At 39.3% G+C, this 26564-nt stretch overlaps 3 protein-coding genes and 1 pseudogene across 3 annotated transcripts; 3 read left to right on the top strand and 1 right to left on the bottom strand.

Moving 5' to 3' along the window:
• The first annotated feature begins 102 nt into the window (after positions 1 to 102).
• LOC122868624 (interferon-induced very large GTPase 1-like) lies at positions 103 to 786 on the top strand. Its single transcript, XM_044180761.1, has one exon. The coding sequence runs from the start codon at positions 111 to 113 to the stop codon at positions 633 to 635; it is 525 nt and encodes a 174-aa protein (XP_044036696.1). The 5' UTR covers positions 103 to 110; the 3' UTR covers positions 636 to 786.
• Positions 787 to 7833: 7047 nt separating this feature from the next.
• The window catches only part of LOC122868593, a 43462-nt pseudogene continuing 24731 nt past the window's right edge, over positions 7834 to 26564 (top strand).
• Positions 11067 to 20970, top strand: LOC122868599 (interferon-induced very large GTPase 1-like). The gene is given in 4 exon segments (XM_044180709.1): positions 11067 to 11076; positions 16358 to 16405; positions 16568 to 16605; positions 16718 to 20970. Coding segments are annotated over 2 exon segments (3906 nt in total). The 5' UTR covers positions 11067 to 11076; positions 16358 to 16405; positions 16568 to 16578; the 3' UTR covers positions 20597 to 20970.
• On the bottom strand, positions 23059 to 26314 carry LOC122868628 (galectin-2-like). The gene is made up of 4 exons (XM_044180767.1): positions 26291 to 26314; positions 23982 to 24061; positions 23568 to 23739; positions 23059 to 23313 (listed from the first exon to the last, which is right to left on the bottom strand). Exons 1-4 carry the CDS (start codon positions 26297 to 26299, stop codon positions 23167 to 23169), a joined length of 408 nt encoding a protein of 135 aa, XP_044036702.1. The 5' UTR covers positions 26300 to 26314; the 3' UTR covers positions 23059 to 23166.

Raw genomic sequence — 26564 nt, 5'->3', positions numbered from 1 at the left:
ATTTTCCAGTTTGCTAAAAGATGAGCTAACATTTGACACCATCTGTTGTCAAAACTTCAGAGAATTTTGACTTTCTTAAAGAAGAGATAGAGAAAGGTCTTGTTTCCATCATGAAGGAAGTAAGCAGCCTCTCACTGGATAAGATGAAGGAATTCAGGATGAAGCCAGATCGAATCCTCATCGATCAGCTGTGTAAGTGCTGCTGGGTAACGTGTCCGTTCTGTGCAGCTGTTTGTACCAACACCCTGGAAGATCACAGTCCTGATGACCATAACGTGCCTTTTCATCGCCCCTCTGGGATTAATGGATGGCACAAAAGAAACACAGTGGAACTGAGTGTTGACTTCTGCACAACAGACGTTGCAAGTGATGGACGTTTTTACCCTCATCACGATTCAGAAGAGGTCATTCCCTATAAACAGTACCGAACTGCCGGCCCAGGGTATGCTGACTGGAGAATTACCGCTGATACGTCTCAGCTGAAATATTGGACATGGTTTGTGTGTCGATTTCAGAAGCAACTGGAAGACCACTATAAATTAAAATTCGAGGGCAGTGGAGAAATTCCCAGCCAGTGGAAAACACACTCTAAAGAAGCAGCTATTAAAAGTCTGGATGAAATGTTCGGCCTGTGAGTGAACCAACACAGCTACAGCCGACTGAAAATCATGATACTTGTTTTCGCTACTTTTACTGATTTTATCATTGAAAGGTGAGTTTGTCTGCGAGTAATAGATGTGGACAATCAATGAATCATTACAAACTACAGGCAAATTGTTTTTGCTCGAAGTGGCCAACAGTGTAAAAGAAAAAGTGACAGAGTTTGAATCAAGAGAGAAATATGCTCTGAAGAAGGAGTTCACAGTTGATCTCTTACTGTATGTGTTTCACAGAGCAGAGTGGTGGCTTTCAGAGTCCCACAAGAAATTCAAAATGAACAATGACGCACTCACTTATTTAGAAACCAAGAAAATGCAATATTACAACGTTTTCAGAAGTTTCTGCTAAGGAAGCTCATCTGCTGTTGTGCTTGGAGAACTGATCTGTGAAAAACTGAAGGTTTCCACTGTTGAGGCTGTCTGTAACAAGACTGCCATTGATCTCGCTGAGACTAAAAGATGAAGGGGGGGGTTGAGAGACATAAATTATCAACCTTTATACAATAAGGAATGGAAGACACATTTCTTTGTTAACCTGTTGGACTAATTTCTTAATTTCTAAAAATCAGTATTGTCTGTTTGTATTCTTGTAGGTCTTAAATCTCTACATCATTTTAAATTGAGTCATGTTAACGAAGACATCGACCATAACTGATGATGGATGCTTTATGTTTCTGAAGTATCTGAAGTGTTCAGCTGTGTTTTGTTTTTCTCATTTCAACCAATATGCTGTTAAATCCACGAGCATGAGTTTTGCTGTTTTGTTTATTTAGAATCTCGGTGTGTGCTTTACTGATGTAAACAACGTAAGTCGTAGAGAAGAAGCCTGTTGAGTTCAACCTCTCCTGTTATTAACGAGCATAAAGAGTTATAATAAACATTACTACTTCATATCTGTTTTCATAGTATCATTACTTCCTGTATATCTCAGAAACCAGCAAAAGAATCAGCTAACATGGGGAATCACCTTTGACTGTATGTGTGAATGTCATATTATTCAATAAGCATTGGTATATTGTAAAACAGGAAATTTGACAAAAGCATTTTTCAGACGTTTAAAACCTTTGCACAACTATTTGTCAACCAAACAACACGACAGCTTCCTGCGGGCAAGAACTGAAACTGAAAACTGAAAAGGCATCTGTCAGACTAAATGACTCCCACAGTCAATGAATCAGTAAAAACTATAAAAGTGCCTCTTAATTTAACTGCGCCCTATTTAATTTTCTCTCTTGTCCCCAACACGCTGCTTACGCAGTTCAGGCATCATTGGTTTATGATCTCTGATCTCATGCAGGCTACAATATGAGTCTTTGATCAGCCCTGAAACAGGATGTGATGTCACGTTTGTGATGCAGGTAATAAATAAATATCAATGTGTACAACTCTAACCTGCAATTGAAACCTTTAACTGAACATCAGTCACTCTTTACTGGACTAGAAGCAGAGTAGGGATTTCTGGCACAACCTCACCTACTTCCAAGGTGCATGAAGATGGTCAAAAGTCTGATGAGATAAAAACTCCAGCAACGCTTGTATAAAGAACAACTTTATTGTTAGACCAACACATTTCAGCTTGTGGCCTTCATCAGGGTCTTTACTGGACACCAAGAAACACCACGATCATTTCTAGTTTCCAATGACTTCACCTTCATATCTCTCTTCTCCCTTTTAGTGGCATAATACTTCTGTTACATCTCCTCCTGTGTTCTACTGTCTGACAGTTGTAACATTAAGTCTATCCAGGACACAGAAAACTCTGTCTCTGTAGGGAAGTTTCAGTCGTAGGTTACTGGGTTAATACATACTGCCACCCTGTGGTGAGCAAATTTAATTACTAGACTTACAGCAGCTGTATGTAACAGCTTGTACTTAAAGGCCACAAATGATTTGCTCTTGATTAGTTTCTTTTTAAATGTATTATGTTTCTGGTTAAAAATAATATGGTTCAGTATTTTGTCCAAATCACTGTATTTTGGACAGTGTGTTATTTGCAAACAGATAAAGTTGCAGCTTTAAACCTGAGTGAAGGTTGCAGATTTGCATTTTGAGGACTATCAAGTCGACTTCACTCCAGAATCTAACTACTACTGTACACGTGTCCCTTAAACATTCCTTGTAACATACCAACATTGACCTGAGTTCTGGGTGTATTTCAAGTCAGAGAGGCTGAACATTGTGTGATATTCTGTCGTTCCTCCATAGAAACATTCTTCCTCTTTTCACATGCATCTACATTGATCATCTACCGGATCCTGGTCTGTATGCAGTTTCTGCAGCATGGATGTTTAACGGTAAACTTGACCCTGGACCTTCCCCTCTCTCTGCACTATGTTGCTGCCGTGATTTTATACAGATTAAACCATTCTAAAGATATAAGTCACTGAATGAGTTTGATGCCACTAAATTGATTCTTGTCAAGTCAAATTATTAATAATGAGTTTCATCAGTAACAAAGATTTAAAATGAAGTATGAATGAATTAAGTTATCATGGTTTTGGGTTTGTGTTCTGTTATTTCCTGTTTTATTTTGGTAAGTGTTCTACCTCATGTGTGTTTTTTTAGTTTTACTTCCTGTCTGTGTGTGTTTTTTCCCCTCCACTTTTGATTATCTGCCGTGCCCTAATTAGTCGTACCAGTGTCTCGTTGTCTCCCCTACCTGGGTGTATTTAAGTCAGAATGTTTCTGTCGTTCAGTGTCAGATCGTCTTTGTACCAGGTGTCAAGCGGCCTGGCCTTTGGGCACCATGTTTGGTCTTGGACTGATTGTATGTGTTTTGGATTTTATCTGCTCCCTCTTGGATTCATTTGCCTGTTTGGAATGCTCTCCTGGTTTTTCTTATTTCTGCCTGTCTGACTACCCATGTCAGCCTTGTGTTCTCTATTAAATCATTGATCTGCACCTGCTCTGCCTCCTATTCTGCATTTGGGTCCTATTCCCTGTTTCTCCTGCTTGACACTAACTATGACAGAAGTTTGTCCCACCTGCATTAATAATATTCGTAACCATTGACTGAATATACTGGAGAGCAATGAATTTTTAATGGACTCTGATTTTTCTATTTTTTTCACACTGTACATAATCACTTGCTACATAATCATGATGTTCAACAGAAAAATGTATTTTACATAAACACGCTCAGGTTCAAAGGTCTGAGGCGTCACGATGAACCTGAAATTTGAGGAACACTGTATAACAACTGTGATAAAACCTCTGTACATTGTGAATAAATTAACTGTAAACAGGAATAACGGTGTTATAAAACGTTAGTTGTACAATTACAGCTGCTGTTCCTCCAAAGTCTACGTGATGACTGAACCTGTAACATGTTTATAGGATTGTTTATCAAGCTTTTATCAGTATTAGTTACATTTTTTCTAAAATGATATGGCTGATGTAATGAAGTCCTGATTTGCAACAGAAATGTAATTTCATGAAATTTCTCCTTTTATATTTTAAAACATTGTAAACTCACATCAAATTCTCTGTCAACTTTCAAACTCTGACTCCAGATTATAATTTGATTTAATAAATGTCTGTTTAAGAGTATGCACAATGTAAGGATGATATCAACTGAAACATTGCCTGCTTTGGCTGGTTGCTAATCTAGCCTCGTCTCAAACGTGAGATCAAGTTCAGGAATCAGGCACGAGAATGAGGACTCAGACTCACTTTGTTAAGGATCAAAGACATTTAGCCTACACAGGTTGTTTGTGACATTTGTGCGTAAAAGTTACGGAATCGCCTCCGCATGTGGAGTTAAATCAGCACCGAGCAAATCAAACAGATAAAAACTTTCCAAATGTCACAACACTTTTGTCAGGCTACATCAACACTGAACCTTAGAGAAAGCGAATTAAAGAAGAAATGTAAGAAATGTAATACATAGTACGCTATAACAAGCTATGCGATGCAAGAATTACACAATTACATTGGCAGCTAATTTAACCCCCCCCCTCCTTTGCAGGAACACCCTGATCACAGTTACACTCATTCACACCTGGAAGCTGCCCAGTACAACCACAGTCTGATCTGCTGGATGGCTAAAACTTAATAATTTTAGGCCATTTAAATTAAAGTTCTTCACACATTCAAATATGTCTAGAAATGAGTAGAATATTCTGTAATCAAACTTAAATCATTTACTACACTGTAACCGAACTGTTTAATTAGAAATGAAATCTGGGCTAACTGTCACAGTCTGTCATGTCCTCACCAGCCCGTAATCACCCACACCTGCTCCTAATTACACTCCTGCCCTCAATCAGCCCCAATCACACACAGTATATAACCACTCCACTCTCCACACACAGTGTCTGACCTCGATTGTGTTTAGCACCAGACTGTTCCAGTGTCTCTCCAGGCCTCCGTGGCGTCGCCATTCCGCCTTTGTCTCTCCAGTCTCCTGTGGCTTCCTTCCGGTGATTTCCCCAGATCCACTCGGCCTATCTCCACACTCTACATTTCTGGCTGTCATCTTAATAAAGACATTCCCATCCATCTCGGTGTCCTCTGCTTGTTAGTCCGTGACACTAACAGAATGGAAATTGAATGGTGTCTTATTAAGTAGGAAATCAGAGTTAGAGTAATATATTGTTAATATTTATATCCTTCAGTATGCCAGCAGAAAATGCACCTTGAGATCCCTCTTATAAACTTCATTCAAATTTTGACATGTTTAGCATCTTTAAGACACACACACACACACACAAACACACACATTGAGACTGCACGGTCACTCTCTCATTCACTGCAATGTAACAAAATTCTGGAAAATTTCTACATGTTTATTTTTAATCTTCCTCATTTATTTAAAAAAAACCTGCATATATTCAAAATAAACAAACAACTCACAGAAGTAATAATTTTTGAGCTCTGATCATCTGAACAAAGCGTGTCATTATCAATTCTGCTTTCACATTCAAACTGGCTGAACAACATTAGTCACTCTTGGCTGGGCCGGTAACTTCCTTGAGTCTCCTCTTGCCTGGCAAACTCATGGTGACAACAACACTCTATCTATCTATCTATCTATCTATCTATCTATCTATCTATCTATCTGTATATATATATATATATATATATGTAGCATTTAAGACAAGGCGGCTACATCTACACAGACCAGGCAACTCCTCTGTTTCAAATATTATCTCACTCAGTGTGAAATTTGAAAATGAGGATTATTTGCCATAAGATAAATACACACATGCATAAATACATACATACATACAACAAAAAACAAACAAAAATATATATCTCTATATTAGGTGTGTGTGAGTGCTGGGTGGCTGACAGCCTGGGGTAGGAAGCTGTTTCTCCTTCTGGGGGTGTGACTTTACAACTTGCTGACAGTGGTGTGCATATTCCATTCAATATAAATGGTCTATAAATATTGCCTAACCTGCATATAGTTATAAATATTTGTTGTGGCTACTGTAACTACAACATATGCTGTTGATAGTAATAAACAGTGCATCTGAATTTATGAGCTCAGCTTATATTTTGAAGGTAAACCCTTATTCTGCAATGTCGCTATCAGATAAACATGGTGAAGTACTGTACTTTTGAGTAGTGTACTGTATTATACTGCACTGTATTTAGTAGATATGTAAGACTGAAAATAAACATAAACCCTTATAGAGGCTGTGTTCAGTGTTGACAGTGGTTTGTGCTTGACTGGCTTTGGTTGAAACAAGAAACATCCTCAGCCCTTCATGAACCTAAATATCATTTTGCTTGAAGTCACACGGTTTCAGGAAAAGTTAGGGCGGGAATACTTTCACTTCAACATTTGCCTTCATTGATTTAGAAGAAATGGTTATGTGGAACTACGCAGATCATCATACCAATCACATCACATCAAATCTGTTCAGAGCAGGTGGGAGTGGTTTGTGATGGGCACACCTATCTGATCTCTGTATATAAGACGGTGACTGGTATGTAGCATTTAAGACAAGGCAGCTGCATCTACACAGACCAGGCAGAACCCAGAAAACATAAAACAAAGGTGAGTTCATACAAAGTTTCTGTTGATTCTTCTTGACCTCCAGAAAAACACTTTAGTTTCACACTGTGATTATTTCTCCTTTAAGTCTTCTCTACTCCATTTGACATACATATAAACTTGTGTGAAAAAGGTTTATTAATTTTGCTTGCTTACTACGCAGTGCACACACACATACTTATTGTAATCTTTGTAATGTATACTTAATATAACAGTCTGTTTTACTTCTTTATTCTTCCCTGTTCTTCTGGAAACCTGAATTCTGTCTCATTCACTGCAGTGTAACTGAAATCTTTCTACATGTGCCCATTATTTTAATCTTTTTCCTTTATTTTAAAAAACTGCACATACACATTCCTAATACTAATAATACAATGTGCATCATTATCAATTCCACTTACATTCATACTAGATGGACAACATTTTTCACTCTGGCTGGGCCAATAACTTCTTTGAGTTTCCTGCTGTTGCCTGACAAACTCATGGCGACAACAACAATCCAGGAAAATTGAAAAATGGGCCTGCCACGACTGTTTAGGCTTGACATACCTGTTTCTCTGTATGACACAGTTGTTCACTGGCTGCACTCTCAGCATGAAGGTATTCAGCTTTCCTTCAAGCCCCAAAGATATTATTTGTTGATAAAAAAAATACTCTACCCATTTCCCCCTATCTTGCCCTTTTTAAAAATATTTTTTTTTGAAACATGAATTTGCTGGGAAAGCATGGAAACAAGTGGTGAGGTATGCAGTATATTTACTGACACAATGCTAGAAGCCTCCAGACTTCACGTACTGTCGGCTACACGTTTGATGTTTGTCAGACCCCTTTAGCTGCAGTTAAATATGCAGGTCTCTGTCAAAACCGGGAACCAACTAAATAAAACTATAAACTCTGTTTTCTGGAGTCTTCGACGCTTCAACAGGAGAGGTTGACAAAGTTAAAGAGGTCAAAAACATAAGCAGCAATGAAATTAGTGAGCGGTCTGCAGCGGAGAGTGGAACACTAGAAGACACAAGTCCTAAATCTGAGACTGCTTCAACGGATAGTAAAGAGAACCACTGCATTATTTTATATTTTGTTATTGCATTTCTGCAAACTGTCAACCTTTGAGAATGCTGTGATCACCACAATGTTACATAGTGATGTTATTCTTTTATTTTGTTTCAGTGATGCCTGAACTCACACTTGTGTTAATTGGGGACACAAAGACCATTGAGATTGGATCAAAAAACATCTTACTTGACCATGAAGAGCAAGCAAATATAATTTCATACAAACTGTATGATTTGTGTGGTCGGCACATCTCTGTCATTAACATGCTTGGTGTAGAAAACACTGACAAATTCCCATTATATCAGGGAATTCATGCCTTTCTCTTACTGTTACCAAATGGTCTGCATAACAGCCTTTACAGTTCAGGAGTGCAGTGGTTAGAAAAAGCTTTTGGGAAAGGATCATTTGCTTATTTATTGACAGTTGTGACTCATGAGTCAGATGAAAAATGTGAAAGTGCATTGACAGACCTGAAAGCCAACAGCAGTTTTGTTGAAAAACGATACCACACATGTACAAGAAGTATGATGGATGAAAAAGAGATAATAGCCCTGCTGGAAAAAGTAGACATCATGGTCTCTGAAAATGATCCCCACTGCTACAGTGGACTGATGCGTGATGGAAATAAAGAGCAGAAAGAACACCTGGACCACAAATCCCACAAAGAAGAAAGGATCGATTCCTCAGTGTTTCAGCAAAATCAAACAGGTGAGATTTTAATGTTGACTTTCACTGACTACACCTGCACTGTTTCATAAGGATAATGTGGATATTTTCCACTAAGAATGTATCAAATGGCAATGTGCAAACAATTTAATAATGTGAAAGGGGTCGCTCATAGTGATGAACCTACAAAAAATTATCACCTGAATCTGCAACTCCCCTAGACTGTTGGGAGCTTTGTAGTGAGTTTCAGCTCATTGTTTAGCTGTTGTTAAGGACTTGACTGAGGACCCAAACGCAGAACACGGACCAGGGAAAAGTTGGTAAGAAAAGAGTTTTATTGCAAAGGGAGTTTAGGAAGTGGCTGATGGCTAGTCGAGGGAGTCCGGTGGCAGCAGGGGAAAAGGTGGTAGTGGAGGAGTGTGGTGAGCAGAGGGAATGTGGAGGAGTGGTCAGCAAGCAGGCTGATGAGCTGGTAACTGGCTGGTGGGTGGCGATCCTGGAGCACAGAGAAAGTGGAGTTAGAACACAGAAAACACACAAGGAAGCTAAATTCATTAAACTATGTTTAATAGTTTGTGTAGCCTGAGGTGTATGTACCACAGAGGTTGAAAAACAATCTGGCGAGGAGTCTGCCTGGTCCATGTCCTCTAACTGTGGTACCAATGTAAAGCTCAGTTTCGCCCCCCTGTGGTGTGAATGTGTTTTGAGAAATGATGGCTGAGAAGTTGCACCTCCAAACTAAATTTGATAACAAGTTGCACTAAAATTTGAGGATGAACACGCTACTAATTTAATTTAGCGATTCATGTGTTATCAATCCTTTCCCCCAGAGGTTTGAAAGGTTCTGACATTTGGCTCAAATATTTTACATGTGAGGATTTACACAATGAGCGCATGACAAACTTGAGAGTTATGCAGGTCATTAGAAAAGCACTTTCATCCATTTTGATCACAAATTGCCTGCCTGCAGAACAAATGAAATTTAACACAGAAATTTAGTGAATATAGTTAACATGGGAAGATTGGCTAATCCAGTATTCTTTAAAGCACTGATCTTGTGCAATCTGCTTTTTCTTATGTTTTCCTGCAGCAGAAGAGATGTAAGAGAATGCAACTGAAATCAAGCTAAAGGTGAGATTTTTTCACCTTCATTAGTGATCGTTATTATAGAACAGCATTTGTTTTCTAAAACTACCTATATTATCTGAGGTCAGTCAGATAAGATTTTTGAAGTCTCACACTGAATGAACTGTTCTTCAAAGCTGAAGATTGGAACTGTGAATATAATTTTACCTTGCTTTTTTATTTTGTATTCTTTTACTGAATTGTTGCACCACTGTGTGTTATTGATCTTATGTGTTGTACGTTTATCTTGTTCGTCTCAGCATCTCAAGTGCTCTAACCATGTGAACTAAAGGTTAAATGAAATCCCCTGTTTTCTTAGTGCTTTTCGGTGAATGAACCTGGAGATGTCGAACACTCAGAGAAGAATTATGAAAACACAGGAGGAGAGTCTGAAACAAAAGTCTGTACCATCTGCAACCAAGATGAAAGGTAACATTTGAATGAAGAACTGAATAGTCAAAATTACATGGAACATTTTTAATATTTGTAATGTCAAATTTTAAGAAAAATATATTGATTCGTCCCCACAAAGAAAGTGCCACAAGGATGTGTGTGTGTGTGTGTGTGTGTGTGTGAACTTGTACATCTATCTTTGAGTTTTAGACCTTGGGTATGAGGACATTTTTGGAAAGTGAGGAAATTTTGGCTGGCCCTGGTGCTGTTTGAGGGTGACTGACCCTGTCTGACTGATGCTGAAAACTAATTGGCTGATGGCGGTTATGTTTTTACAAACATCACCTCATCCTTTCAAACGTTATTGGGTTTTTGCAAAGATGACGTGAAAAAATTAATCTCAATCAGATTGACAGCTAATGAATTATTGCAGTTTCATAACACTGTTATAGCATCACCAGTGGCGAAATCCCGCAGAATTTTGCATGATACCCCGAAGTTGCACACTGTACGTGTGATTGTACAGGGGCATACCTCACCGATCAACTCCTCTCTTTCAAATATTACCCTGCTCTGTGTGAAATTTGAAAATGAGAGATCATTTGAAGTTATAATTTGTTTTTAACGATTATCATCTGAACAAAGAGCAACATTATCATTTTCACATTCAAACTGGCTCAACAACATTTGTGGACATTTTCTTCTAAGTCAAAAGGTTTCAGGGGAAAAGAGCTCTGTCACTTTCACTTTTGTTATTACTGATTTCAAACTTTATAACTAACCTTATAGAGGATACTATGTTTTGTGTCTTCATTGTAAACACAGGTTTATGCTTGACCATTTTAGGTTGAAACAAGAAACATCCTCAGTCCTCCATAAACCTAAACATCGTCTTCCTTGAAGCACATGGAATCGGGGAAATCATGGGTTAGGGCATTCATACTGTCACTTTTGCTTTTGTCATCACTGATTTACAAGTAATGTGCATGCAGAGTTTCTCAGCTCCTAAGACCTATCACATCACCACAGATTTGTTAAGAGCAGCTGGGAGGGGCTTGTGAGGTGCAGACCTAGAATCAGATCTCTGTGTATATAGGACGGGGAGTGGAAGGATTTCTAACAAGACAGCCACATCTACACAGACCAGGCAGAGCTAAGGAGACATAACAAAACGTGAGTTTATACAACTATTATAGTGTGTTTTTGTGTGCAGACTTAAAAATCTGAGAGAGGTGCACCCTAGCTCTCGGGTAACAGTTGCAGCTTTGCAAGAAACAGGTGTTCAGTGTTGACAGCAGTATGTGCTTGAAAGTGTTTGGGTAGTGTGGCCTGTAAGCCTAACCACCGATTTCTTCTAAGTCACAAGGTTTCAGGGGAAAAGAGCTCTGTCACTTTCACTTTTACTTTTGTTATTACTGATCACATCTATACTATTATTATTTAAAAGGAAAATCCATAAATAGTGCCTCTTAAGTGCGCACAGCTTTCTCTTTCTATTCTGGACGTCAGCGAGCACGTGACTTTATTTGACCAATGTATTAATGAGTGCTTTGATACATGACGATGTGCTCTTTGGAACAGCTGTCCGGAGGAAACGCCCTCAACACGCCTGGCCACACGATGTGTGGTGAAAATATTGTGCCGCTCAAGCCCTTCAGCAGCCGCAGAGCATTATTTGTCTCCTTTTCCCTGCTGTTCGATGTTTTATACCTATTGTAATATAGTTTCATATCAGCAGATGGGGTGTTTAAATAATAATAAACATCTGTACCATGTCTATATGTGTCTGTTCACCTGTGTGTGTGTGTGTGTGTGTGTGTGTGTGTGTGTGTGTGTGTGTGTGTACCTCACACAGAAATGAACAGAGCTTGGAACAAAAGTGCCCTTGAATGCTCATAAACTTTTTTTTGCTGTTCTCACTTATTATTTTCTCAAATAAAACAAATCTTTGTGCCACAAATTGAGTGTTTATTTGACAATATAACGTAATAACTATACATTATTTAAGAGTTTAGTAAATGCCTCTAAAAATCTAAAAAGGGGCACCGAGAGATGCGCCTTAGCTCTCGATGCAGCCCTCTTACGTTCACTTTCCATTGCTCTTTATAATAAGGAATATAAGTTAACATTAATGATTTCTATATATCAATATGTAATATAAACAAGTTTATAATATTGTGAACTCATGAAAAAAGAAACAGTTAGGTTTTAAGCTGGCATAAAATGGCAGAAGCCATGATGACTCAAATAAAATATTTTCACCTGTTTTATACAGTCTATGAACAGTTGGGCTCCTCAATACCTTCTTTACAGTAAACTATCTAACTGATGACTTTTCAAGAACATGAAATATTGCACATTACAGTAATGTTCACCTATGGTGTGGAAATAGGGATGTGTAAAGATGTGTAAAGATAAACTTCACAATTAACATCAAAATATAACAAACAATCTTTCCTTGTAGCCATCTTATGTCTCCTCTTCTTTGTGGTGCATTAAAAACTTGATTTAAAAAAACACTGTGAATAAGACAGGACCATGAACACAGTGCAACGGTAATGAAAGCTTCATGTTCAGATACTCCGTTTCCTCAAATATTTTTTTTATACATTGTTGGAAACCATTATATCTGTTTATAATCTGTTAAATTATACCATTTTAAACAGATTTATATCTATTTTCCTAAACTTGCTTGAATATTTATTATGCTTAATCGAGGGGAAACCATTACATTTTTCTCTGGACGGATTACGGTAATGAATTTGTGACTCAAAAATCAAATAAAAAAACATATAAAATACCATGTTAGTACAAAAGAATGAACTGTCCCAACACAATAGACAGTGTACTTAAATAAAAGTAATTCTTTTAAGTTTTCATGAGTATGTCCCTAAAATCTTCACAGACTTCGCTTAGGTTGGCTTCATGAGAATCACTGTCCTTGTAGATACTTAATGTCTTTATGTTAACAAATGTGAACTCTTATAACAGTTGCAGCTTTGCAAGAAACAGGTGTTCAGTGCTGACAGCAGTATGTGCTTGAAAGTGTTTGGGTAGTGTGGCCTGTAAGCCTAACCACCGATTTCTTCTAAGTCACAAGGTTTCAGGGAAAAAGAGCTCTGTCACTTTCACTTTTTACTTTTGTTATTACTGATTTAAAACTTTATAACTAACCTTATAGAGGATACTATGTTTTCATGTGTCTTCATTGTAAACATAGGTTTATGCTTGAAATGGTTATTTCTTATTTAATGATTATTTCTCCTTTAAGTCTTCTCTACTCCATTTGACATACATATAAACTTGTGTGAAAAGGTTTATTAATTTTGCTTGCTTACTACGCAGTGCACACACACATACTTATTGTAATCTTTGTAATGTATACTTAATATAACAGTCTGTTTTACTACTTTATTCTTCCCTGTTCTTCTGGAAACCTGAATTCTGTCTCATTCACTGCAGTGTAACTGAAATCTTTCTACATGTGCCCATTATTTTAATCTCTTTCCTTTATCTTAAAAAACTGCACATACACATTCCTAATACTAATAATACAAAGTGCATCATTATCAATTCCACTTACATTCATACTAGATGGACAACATTTTTCACTCTGGCCGGGCCAATAACTTCTTTGAGTTTCCTGCTGTTGCCTGACAAACTCATGGCGACAACAACAATCCAGGAAAATTGAAAAATGAGCCTATACTTAGATTGTAAAGGGCATACCTCACCGATCAACTCCTCTCTTTCAAATATTACCCTGCTCTGTGTGAAATTTGAAAATGAGAGATCATTTGAAGTTATAATTTGTTTTTAACGATTATCATCTGAACAAAGTGCATCATTATCATTTTCACATTCAAACTGGCTCAACAACATTTGTGGACATTTTCTTCTAAGTCAAAAGGTTTCAGGGGAAAAGAGCTCTGTCACTTTCACTTTTGTTATTACTGATTTCAAACTTTATAACTAACCTTATAGAGGATACTATGTTTTGTGTCTTCATTGTAAACACAGGTTTATGCTTGACCATTTTAGGTTGAAACAAGAAACATCCTCAGTCCTCCATAAACCTAAACATCGTCTTCCTTGAAGCACATGGAATCGGGGAAATCATGGGTTAGGGCATTCATACTGTCACTTTTGCTTTTGTCATCACTGATTTTCAAGTAATGTGCATGCAGAGTTTCTCAGCTCCTTAGACCTATCACATCACCACAGATTTGTTAAGAGCAGCTGGGAGGGGCTTGTGAGGTGCAGACCTAGAATCAGATCTCTGTGTATATAGGACGGGGAGTGGAAGGATTTCTAACAAGACAGCCACATCTACACAGACCAGGCAGAGCTAAGGAGACATAACAAAACGTGAGTTTATACAACTATTATAGTGTGTTTTTGTGTACAGACTTAAAAATCTGAGAGAGGTGCACCCTAGCTCTCGGGTAACAGTTGCAGCTTTGCAAGAAACAGGTGTTCAGTGTTGACAGCAGTATGTGCTTGAAAGTGTTTGGGTAGTGTGGCCTGTAAGCCTAACCACCGATTTCTTCTAAGTCACAAGGTTTCAGGGGAAAAGAGCTCTGTCACTTTCACTTTTACTTTTGTTATTACTGATCACATCTATACAGACATAAGAAAACGTGAGTTTATACAACTATTATATGTTTTATATTATATATTTGTTTTATATATATTATATTATATGTGTGTTTTTGTGTACAGACTTAAAAATCTGAGCATGTACACTTTTCATAACAAACACTTTTCTTTTCAAACTACTTCAGTTACATACTGTGATATTTCTGCTTTAAAGGTCCAGTATGTAACATTTAGGAGGAGCTATTGGAAGAAATTGAATATAATATTTATAAGTTTGTTTTCATTAGTGTATAATCACCTGAAAATAAGAATCGTTGCGTTTTCATTACCTTAGACTAAGCAGTTTTTATCTTCCTCTTCCCTTCCACGGTCCTGTCTAAATATAACTACGTGGCTAGGTTTTGGAACGCGCGCAATGAAGAGAGTTTTGCATACCATCTAGACACGACCTTTCTACAGAGGTCGCCATGTTTCTACAGTAGCCCTTGTTGTGGAAAAAAAGAATTCACTTGTGAGACCTGAAATAAACACCAAGAAATACCAAAGTGTCTTTCTAGGTTTTATTCTTTGCAAAGAAGGTCAGACAATCATACAGAGCATTGTAGGTCTGCAGAGAGTGAGACAGAGAAGTACCGTTTGCTCAGACTATTTCTAGGAAATGTGAATGTTTTGTATGCCTGAGAATAAAGGAACTAAGTCTAAGGATCAAAAGGCAGGAACAAAAGGTGAGTCTCAGTCTGAGTTGTTAAAAGGAAGTGCACAGCTAGACAGAAAATAACACCTTATATTGAATGCGAGTTAGCACATTTGGATGCCCAGCATAGCAACAGAAAAACGTCTTGAAATATCTTAACATTTTCCATTACACCCAGAAAAGACAAGCCAAACACTGGAGGCGTTTCTCAAACCCTTGGGGAGAATGCTCTTGAAGATAAGAAGAAAATAAGAAAATACAGGCAGAGGGCAGCATCTCTGCAGATACAGACACCACCATACACTTCTAGTGGGTCATAAGTGATGATTGAGAGGGATTATTTTTGTATGAGTCTATACATTGTTTTTTAGGAAAATCCTACTCATTCTGCCTTTAAATAACTGTTCAAGGCCCCAAGATGTCAAATTAGCCAATATTTCATTAAAAATAGCAAACATTAGAGAAAAGAGAAACACAGGTTTGTGTAGCAAAACTTTGTTTTTTCTATTTTTGTGTCCCATTAATTATCTCACGACCGCTCAAGATTATTTTTTGACTCTTTGGAGTGGGTTGACCCCTAGGTTGGGAACCACTGGATTCTAACTGTGTACCTAAGTGTAGTTCAACGTATCCTCATACAACAGTTTGTGGATATCTTACGCATGCATAATCCTACGAATGTCCAGCAGCCAGCAACAGCCGTACCAGACCTTCGTCGTCATGGTAACAATAAACACGTGGTTAATGTTGTGAAACGGTTGTAGTTTGATGTACCAGCATTAACAATCTAATGGTGTCATATGTAATAACAGGTCAGTCACAGGGGGCATTTTTCTGCAGAATGGGGACTTTTGATACTTAAAGTAAATTTTGCTGATAATACTTCTGTACAAGTATTTTTACTTAACTAAAAAGTACTAGCACACACAGTGGTGTACTTCTTCCACCACTTGAAAGTAATGTAAAACAATAAAATTGAAAAATGAAAGTCCAGAAAAAAATATTGGCCACTCTGTGTACTGGACTTATACAAGGGACAGGTGACTTCTGTATGAAAGCAAAAGACAGGCATTAACATCATGTTTTTGCAAATCAATCATATTTGGCTGAAATGGTTAACTGACCAGGAACAATTTATTTTGTTTGACGAAAACATAACAGGCAGAGAATCTGAAACCAAGTCTGTACCATCTGCAGCCAACAAGAAAGGTAACATTTTAATGAATAATTTAATAGTACAATAACTAAATAATTAGGTGTATAACATTCAAAATGACTTTGAGTGAACGTTTTTAATGAGAAGGAAAATATATTTGTTTAATAGCACATTGCTCTGACCCTCTTATAATTCACCTCATTATTCTACTGCAGGTACCTTAGATATGGATATGAGTGGAAACAAGGATAAGGTAAGAAACTCCTAATTTCATTCACAAGATCTTTAGGACTATTTACTTTATATCCCTTTGTATGAAATTATCTTTTTTTACATACAGTACATGTTTATTTACTTATTTACAGCAGTCAGTGAAGATGTCTGAAGAGATCAACAGGAAGAAACAATATCAAAGAGAAACTGAAAGGCTGCTTGACAGACTTCACCTTCAAGACAAACATCAAGACAAGTTGTCACCAGCAGATTTTCTTAGAATAGGTCCACCTGTGAAACAGGACCATGACACATCTGAGAAAGAACTAGCTCATACTTTTCTTCAGAGGTTGATGATGTTAGACTACAGAGCCAGATATATTCCTGTAAGACAAGACAGTCCTGAGGTGAGCCAGTCAAAGCCTGTTCCAGAGTTTGACACTGTTGAGACAGACGACGATGACTTAGATGCTTTTTTCTGCACCAGTGTGGACTCTGATCAATCAAAACAGACTCATGTGCATCCTATGGACGTTCAAATGGCAGTATTTCACTGCTCAGACAGTTTCCTTAAGCAGAACGTGATTACAAAGCTATCACAATGTCAGTACGCCTTACCTTTGCTTGTTCCTGACCCAGTCACAATGGAAATTGATTGTCCTCTGTGGACATTCAGACAAATAATAAAAACATGGAAGATAACTCAAATCAAAGATAATTCAAACATTGTCACCACGAAGACTATGCCCATCTGCAAAGCTGAGACACCCATGGTGTCATTTTTCCGCCTGGGTTCACCATCACTGTCTAAATCTCAGCTGATGAACACTTTGATCAACGACCGTCACAGCACCTTCTTCCACAGAAACTGCCCAGGTAGCACCAAGTCTCGCCATCTGATGGATGGTGTGGCAGAGATCGCCTGGTACTGCCCTGCTGGAAAACCCAGTGATGCCTTCACTGACTGCATTGCCTTCTGTAATCTTCATGGTGATGCTCTGTCGATTGAAAAACAGCGTGAAATACTGATGGAAAAATCTTCAGTCAATGTTGTTCTTGTATCAACTCCGGAAAAAGGTGACAAAAGTACTGCAGTTATCTCAGACCTGTACAAGTCTCAAAAGCCCCTCATTTGTCTCATTGTTGATAGTGACCGTGGTGCAGTTCAGATGAAAAAGGGACAATACAAAATGGGTCTAAAAGACAGAAGCCACTCAGATGTGTCTGAAGAACTGAAAGGAATCATTGCAAACATTTTGTCTGGACCACATGCATCCTTCCAGCTAGAAACCATGGCTGAGGTCTCTGGAATCAGAGTGGATGAAGATGACAAAGTCTGCCAAAAAGGGAAATCTGCTGCTATGAAAATAGTGAATTTGCTTCAGGGGATGGATGTCTCAAAGATCAAAGATACATTTCTCCCTTGTCAAGGCCAACTGTGGCATGAGTGGTGCAGAATAAACAAAGAACTGTATCACCTCAAAGGACACATTGAGAATGAGAAATGTAAAAAGCAACAGGAATTAAAGCAAATACGACAAGCTCAATGCACTGCTTCCTGTAGTGAGCTGATGAAGTTGTTCATTGAAAGCCTCTCATCTTTGCCATCAACAGACAAAGAGTATTTCCTGAAATGGACTCAGATCTTAATAGATTCGCTCTCCACAGATTGTCTCTCTCTTATTCTCCAAAGCTATGATGAAAAGTGGTCTGAGATCTTAGCTTTGAAGAAGAAGCATGACAAATCTGATCAGCTAAAAAAGAAACAAACTGAGCTCGATCAAATATCAACAAAGTTACAGTCAGCAACTTTTGGCTTGGAGCACATCTTTAGAGAAATGGGACAGATCTATGAAGCCCATGACACTCTGCAGAAACGAACAAAGAGGGGACAGACTGACTGGTCTAAATACCCTGAGCTGGCTGCAGAGCTGATGATATCAGGACACCCAATGGAGCTGATGGATGGTGATGCAGGTCATGTGCCTTTAACATGGATCTCTAGTCTTTTAGATGAAGTCATCAAGAAAATGGGCGACAAGAGAGTTTTTGTTTTGTCAATTTTAGGCGTACAAAGCAGTGGAAAATCCACAATGCTGAATGCCATGTTTGGATTACAGTTTGCAGTGAGTGCTGGCAGGTGCACCAGGGGTGCCTTCATGCAGCTGGTTAAAGTGTCAGAGGAGATCAAGGCAGACTTTCAGTTTGACTACATTCTGGTGGTGGACACTGAAGGACTGCGTGCTCTTGAGTTGGAAGGTAACGGCACTCTTCACCACGACAATGAACTGGCACCATTTGTTGTTGGTCTGGGAAACACGACATTGATCAACATCTTTGGAGAGAATCCAGCTGAGATGCAAGATGTTCTGCAGATTGTTGTTCAGGCTTTCATGAGGATGAAGAAAGTTAAACTTTCTCCAAGTTGTGTGTTTGTTCACCAGAATGTTGCAGATATTGCAGCTGCAGAGAAAAACATGGATGGAAAGAGACGCCTGCAAGAAAAACTGGACCAGATGGCCAAACTAGCAGCCAAAGAGGAGGTGTGTGATGCAGAGTGCTTCAGTGACGTCATTGCATTTGATGTGCAGAAAGATGTGAAATACTTTGCCCAACTATGGGAGGGAAGTCCACCTATGGCTCCTCCAAATCCAGGTTATAGTGACAGCGTCCAAGAGCTGAAGAGCATCATCCTCTCTAAAGCTTCACAGTCTGCTGGGATTACTCTCTCACAGTTCAAAACTAAAATTCAGGACTTGTGGAATGCCCTGTTGAACGAAAACTTTGTTTTCAGTTTCAAAAACGCGCTTGAATTTGCAGTGTACAGAAAACTTGAGGTCCAGTATGGGAACTGGACCTGGGCCCTGAGGAGCAACATGTTGACCATTGAAAACCAGCTTTATACCAGAATTGAAAATGGAAAACTTGACAAGGTCGAGCTCAGTTATCTTTCTCAAGAAATGAGCAAAACATATGGAGAAATCAAAAAAGGTATGACAACGTACTTTGAGGACGACAGAGACAAAGAAATGTTGGTTCAGTGGCGCGGCCGATTTGAGATCAAAATCAAGGAGTTTCATGATGAACAAGTGAGAGGAGTTAAAAGAAAACTGGATGAAGTTATCCAGCAGAAGAATGCTCGTAAAAAGCTAGATGATAAAAAGACAGAGTTTGAGAAGAAGCTGCTACAAAAGAGCAAAGAGCTCGCTCATCAGTTAAAAGACAAGGCAAAAGATGAAGAGGAACTTAAAAAGCACTTCGACTCTGTCTGGAGTGGCTGGGTTAGTGAACTAACTGCAAAGACAAAACCTATTGATGATATCAACTTGAAAGATGATCAGTCAACGATCCTTCAAGAGCTTGGTTTTGAATGGTCTCTTATACATGAATGCAAAAGCAGTGGCAGCTACAAACACATATCAGAGGTAGGTGATTACAGTCATTATGTATCCTTCACCAAGCACCAAGAGCTCTGTGAGGGGAGCACAAGTTGGAAGAGAAAAGGTTTAAATGCTTTAAGCAAAGTCACTGAATTCATTCCAGGAATGAATCATTGTAATTATTATTATTATTGTTTTCAGCATGAAGAACAGCAACTGATCAGATCCCTCATTGACGATGTTGAAAAACTGTCCCTTGATGCAATCAAAAGCAAGCCTGTAGCTGCAAGAGGCTACAGTCCAACTTACTTGCTTGAAGTGGCCAACAGTGTAAAAGAAAAAGTGACAGAGTTTGAATCTAAGAGGAAATATGCTCTGAAGAAGGAGTTCACAGTTGATCTCTTACTGTATGTGTTTCAGAGAGCAGAGTGGTGGCTTTCAGAGTCCCACAAGGAATTCAAAATGAACAATGACGCACTCACTTATTTAGAAACCAAGAAAATGCAATATTACAACGTTTTCAGAAGTTTCTGCTAAGGAAGCTCATCAGCTGTTGTGCTTGGAGAACTGATCTGTGAAAAACTGAAGGTTTCCACTGTTGAGGCTGTCTGTAACAAGACTGCCATTGATCTCACTGAGACTAAAAGATAAAGGGGGGGGTTGAGAGACATAAATTATCAACCTTTATACAATAAGGAATGGAAGACACATTTCTTTGTTAACCTGTTGGACTAATTTCTTAATTTCTAAAAATCAGTATTGTCTGTTTGTATTCTTGTAGGTCTTAAATCTCTACATCATTTTAAATTGAGTCATGTTAACGAAGACATCGACCATAACTGATGATGGATGCTTTATGTTTCTGAAGTATCTGAAGTGTTCAGCTGTGTTTTGTTTTTCTCATTTCAACCAATATGCTGTTAAATCCACGAGCATGAGTTTTGCTGTTTTGTTTATTTAGAATCTCGGTGTGTGCTTTACTGATGTAAACAACGTAAGTCGTAGAGAAAGAAGCCTGTTGAGTTCAACCTCTCCTGTTATTGACGAGCATAAAGAGTTATAATAAACATTACTACTTCATATCTGTTTTCATAGTATCATTACTTCCTGTATATCTCAGAAACCAGCAAAAGAATCAGCTAACATGGGGAATCACCTTTGACTGTATGTGTGAATGTCATATTATTCAATAAGCATTGGTATATTGTAAAACAGGAAATTTGACAAAAGCATTTTTCAGACGTTTAAAACCTTTGCACGACTATTTGTCAACCAAACAACACGACAGCTTCCTGCGGGCAAGTCGGCTAAAGGAGAGGTTCTTCCTCTTCCCCTTCCTCTGTTTGACCGACTCCTCACCAGCTGGGCTCAAATACAATTGACATTGGACAATTATTATATTGTAAACATAATTATATAAAGTTTTCTGCTTCAGTCAAACTTTTGTTCAACACAAACACACACATCCTTCCCCTCTGGGGGAATCAGCTACACCTTTGACATCCGTACTGAACTATTTAAAAAGAATTATTCCTTTCACTTTCAGCTGTTCTTCAAGTTAAGCTTCAGAGAAAAACAACAGTTTCAAGTGGGAACAAGTTACAGCATCTCTTAAAAAGAGTTACTCCTCTGAAAGGCACTTCTTACATTTCAGACTCCAAGTTCATTCAGAATCAGTAAAATAAAAATTGGGAGTTGGAAGGTGTTTTCAGTAACTGTTGTTAAAATCTGCAATGTTTCAATTATTACCGGGCATTTCAGTATTTCCACTACATCTAAATGAGACGGATATTCAGTCTCGACATTGAGATTACTCATCGTCATAAAATTATGACTGAATTCATTTTGAAGGATTCGATTGTCTTGTGAAAATGCAGATTAACGTGCCATGAGCGATGAAATAAAGAGTTCATTACAAAAATGAATGAGGACACAAGGATGAAGAACATTAAGATGAAATACAGAAGATGAAGTGGATCCAATAATGAAGCCTTTGTGACATGAGCAAAGATTGTGAGTAAGATCTTTTGCTTGTATGCAGGGAGCAAAAACTGAAAACTGAAAAGGCATCTGTCAGACTAAATGACTCCCACAGCCAATGAATCAGTAAAAACTATAAAAGCTCCTTGCGTATTGGGATTAAAGTGACACGTTCTGACACAGGGCCCTATTAGCTATTGGTTGACTATGATGGAGGCAAAATAAAGCCCTGATACAGGTTTGTTGTCCCCTGCAGAGCCTATACTGTCTGTAGAAGAGCAAACCTTTTGTAGATGACCCACGGTGCACACTCAAGACATTTTAATGTAACTATTTCATTATGCATCATTATTGAAAGCCACCTTAGGCTTGTCTGGCTTTTTGTCTTAGCCTTAAGAGAAAAGCACATATAGCTTCAAGCTTTCTGCTGTATTTTCTGGTAAAAAAATAGTCTAATAGTTGTAATTTTAAATGAAAGTCGTATGTTGAACAAATCTGATATTCTTCAAGAAAATTTTTTTTTTTGCACATTGCTGTTTTTTTTTATTCTTTTTTTAATCCAATTTCCCACTTCATGAGAAAAACATCTGTTGATATTTTGAATTCTCTTAAAAACAGAATAACTATGATGCAGTTTTTAAATTTGACATTTGTAATGGAATGAACTGATAAAACACGGGCACCACATCTTATATCAAACCAGATCCATTCATATAAATGAAGCCGTAAAACTAAATGAACTAAATGAGTCTGACCAGTTCTTCTGCTCCTCCATTTAGCTGCATGTTTACATGGTTAAGGAGATTCAACAGAGGGTCATTACAGCTACAGTTTGTTCTCCCTGTTGTTCTACGTTGTCACACTATGTCTCACTTTGGTTTCCAGCCTTTTCTGTGTTCTGTCAATTATCCAGTGTGCACGAAGCCATCACAGTTCACTTCTCTGACTGTGTGACTGTTTCTTCGGTCACAGATTATATCAAATTAAGGCAGCAATTACAGATGGTCATGATACGTTTGATGGATTCCAGTGCCCGGTTACACAGGCTCTCTCGTAACTAGACTGCTAAGTTAGTGTTACTGTTTGAGCCAGGATTAGGCCACAACCCTTCAAAGACAACAAAACAAGATAACTTGAATTTAAACATTTTATATTCTTGCGCACAACAGGACAACTGACCGAGTCTCAAAGTCTCGTCTTTAACCAAACCGATAAACACAGAATTACAGCAGTTGTGTCTCTTAGCAGATCTTGAAGGAAGTCAGTTTGAAGTCTCCTGCGATTTTGATGTAGCTGATGGCGTCCATGCCATCACGGTTGGGAAACTGGACTTCCTGTCCATCAGGAAGCTCCACTTCAAACACGTCTTCAGCCAGCTTCAACACAATCTAAAATAGAAAAGACTCTTATAGTAAATCCTTTTTATTTCTAGCAGAAATTCTCTGAGACAGATGTCTCAAAACATCTCCAGACAAAACCCAAACTACCTGCACGGTGTAATATCACAAAGGGTAAGTGGGGGAATAAGTTTCTTTTCATTTGGACCCTTTAAGCCTTTCAAAAAATCCTAGCTAAACCTTAAACAGGTTTATTTTTTTACAGAACACACACATCTTCACTTCCTTCAGTCAGATTCCCTCACCTTGACATCTGTGCCCCTCTGGAGGGGGTTGTGTAGTTCCCGTTTCTCGTCGCCCCAACAACCAGCAGTCTTTGAGTTGCAAACGAGTACAGCTCCGTCAGTGTCGTCATGGAAACGGGGGTTAAAGTGCAGCGCCAGGTCGTCTGCATCCCAGCCGAGGTCGATCTGAAATCTGAGTGGATCAGAGACAATAAGTGTTGTCTTAATATCGAGGTGTTTGCAGAGCTTCGAACGCCACACTGGTTCAACAGTAGACATGTAATCACCGGGCTATTTCTGAAAGTGAAAGTCCACATTTTTCCAGATTTTCCACTGCAGAAATAAACCAGAATGCATCTGCTCATATACAACCATATAATTTTATTCAGTTGAGAGGCCAATATAAAATAAATGTAATGTGTTTGGTTCGCTTACCTCTCAGCATCATGCAGAATTACCCCCTTTACTTTCAGCTGATCTCCAGCTCTCAGATTCACATTCTTCAGTTCAAGTTGCTGAGAAACACAGTTGTGCAGTTTAATTAGAAAGTGAAAGGTTGCTGTTAGTCATAATGGTAGCAGACTTGGAAACAACTACACATTAATATCTTTCAGGTATTTTTATTCAACAAATGACAGGGTGCAAATCCATCATCAGAATCAGAATCAGAATCAGAAATACTTTATTGATCCCGTAGAAAACTCTTTGTTCCAGTAGCTCTTCTTTACGTCCAGTGCACACAGGAGAAAACGATATTATACACTATAAACAGGTCAGAAATAAATTAAGTAACATGTTGGTATAAGTATAAGATAAACTAAGTGTCGAGTACCAAGTGGGTTTACTGGTAGATGGTGAAGTACAGTATAAATACAATGTCACTAATTATGTAATAAATAATAGTAAAAGCGGAGGTGCATGTACTGTCGAGAGTAATTGAGGTATATCCGTAACAGTAATAAGAAAAACTAACAAGGAAAAACTAATATTGCACTTGAGTAGTAAACAGAATATTGCACAATTATTATTAATTATGGCGGAGATGTAATGCTCAATGTCCAGTTTAGTGACCTAGGGTCAAACAGACTAATCCTTAGAGGGAGGAGTTAAATAGTTTGATGGCCACAGGCAGGAATGACTTCCTGTGGCGCTCTGTGGTGCTCTTTGGTGGGATGAGTCTTCCGCTGAAGGTGCTCCTTTGTTTAGCCAGCACGTCATGCAGCGGGTGGGAGACACTGTCCAAGATGGCGTGTAGTTTGGCCAGCATCCTCCTCTCTGACACCACCGCCAGAGAGTCCAGCTCCACCCCACAATGTTACTGGCCTTACGGATCAGTTTGTTCAGTCTGTTTGCGTCCGCTACCTTTAACCTGCTGCCCCAGCATGCAACAGCATACAGGATAGCACTGGCCACCACAGACTCATAGAACATCTTCAGCATTGTCCGGCAGATGTTGAAGGACCTCAGCCTCCTCAGAAAATAGAGGCGGCTCTGGCCCTTCCTGTAAACAGCCTGAGTGTTCTTGGTCCAGTCCAGTTTATTATCCAAGTGTACTCCCAGGTACTTGTAGTCCTCCACAATGTCCACACTGACCCCTGGATGGAAACCGGGGTCACTGGTGCCTTGGCCCTCCGTAGATCCACAATCAGCTCCTTTGACTTTGTCGCATTGAGCTGCAGATGGTTCTGCTCGCACCATGAGACAAAGTTACCCACCACAGCCCTGTACTCCGTCTCATCACCACCGCTGATACATCCCACCACAGCAGAGTCATCAGAGAACTTCTGAAGGTGGCAGGACTCTGTGTGGTAGCTGAAGTCTGTGGTATAGATGGTGAAGAGGAAGGGAGAGAGGACAGTCCTGAGGGGCCCCAGTGTTGCTGACCACGCTGTCTGACACACAGTGCTGCAGCCGCACATGCTGTGGTCTGCCAGTCAGGTAGTCCACAATCCAGGACACAAGGGGCGTCCACCTGCATCGCTGCCAGCTTCTCCCCAGCAGGGCCGGCCGGATGGTGTTAAAAGCACTGGAGAAGTCAAAAACATGATCCTCACCGTGCTTGCCGGCCTGTCCAGGTGGGTGTGGATGCGGTTAAGCAGGTAGATGATGGCGTCCTCAACTCCCAGTCGGGGCTGGTAGGCGAACTGAAGGGGGTCCAGGAGGGGTCTGACGATGGGCGCAGCTGTTCCAGCACTAGTCTCTCCAGGGTCTTCATTATGTGGGAGGTCAGTGCCACCGGTCTGTAGTCCTTGGAGCCACTGGGACGTGGCGTCTTCGGCACAGGAACGAGGCAAGATGTCTTCCACAGAATGGGGACCCTTTGAAGACTCAGGCTCAGGTTAAAGACGTGTTGAAGGACTCCACAAAGCTGGGGGGCACAGGCTTTTAGCACCCCGGGGCTAACGCCATCGGGGCCTGTAGCCTTGTTCGAGTGGAGCCTCATCAGCTGTCCTCTCACCTGGTCAGCAGTCAGGCACACAGCAGAAGTTACAGGTGGGGGAGGGGGGGAGTCGTCGGTCTGGAGAGGGCCGTTAGCCTGATGGGGAGGGGGGAGCAGAGTACTCAGAGGAGATTGAGGGCCGACAGCAGCTGAGTTAGAGGGGGGATGACCAGGAGCCGGTGTGTCGAATCTGTTAAAGAACAGATTCAGTTCGTTGGCCCTGTCCAAGCTGCCTTCAACTCCTCTGCTGCCATCTGCGCATGTGCAGTGAAATAAAAGCAGAAACAAAAGCAGACAAACTTACCATGCTCATTTTGTGTTGGTGAACAGTCCTGGAGCTAATGGACGATATAAGAAGATGGTCTTGGCACTCAGGCACAGTCTTCTGTCCTGGAAGACAACAAGTAAGTAGTGTGACTGTGAAGTTTCACTTAATTTATAATGTAAAGCACAAAAGATTCAGTGAAAGGACTTTGAACAGTTACAATGTGACCCATTCATCATCCTGACCTGAACTGGCTCTGTGATGAATTTGATAGCTAGCTCTTCATGTCTTCATTTGTCTTTGTGAATTTATT

Source organism: Siniperca chuatsi, linkage group LG21 (assembly GCF_020085105.1).
Source record: "Siniperca chuatsi isolate FFG_IHB_CAS linkage group LG21, ASM2008510v1, whole genome shotgun sequence".
NCBI classification, from domain to species: Eukaryota; Metazoa; Chordata; class Actinopteri; order Centrarchiformes; family Sinipercidae; genus Siniperca; species Siniperca chuatsi.
The sequence above is the reverse complement of the archived record's forward strand: the minus strand, read 5'-3'. Positions and strand labels throughout refer to the sequence as shown.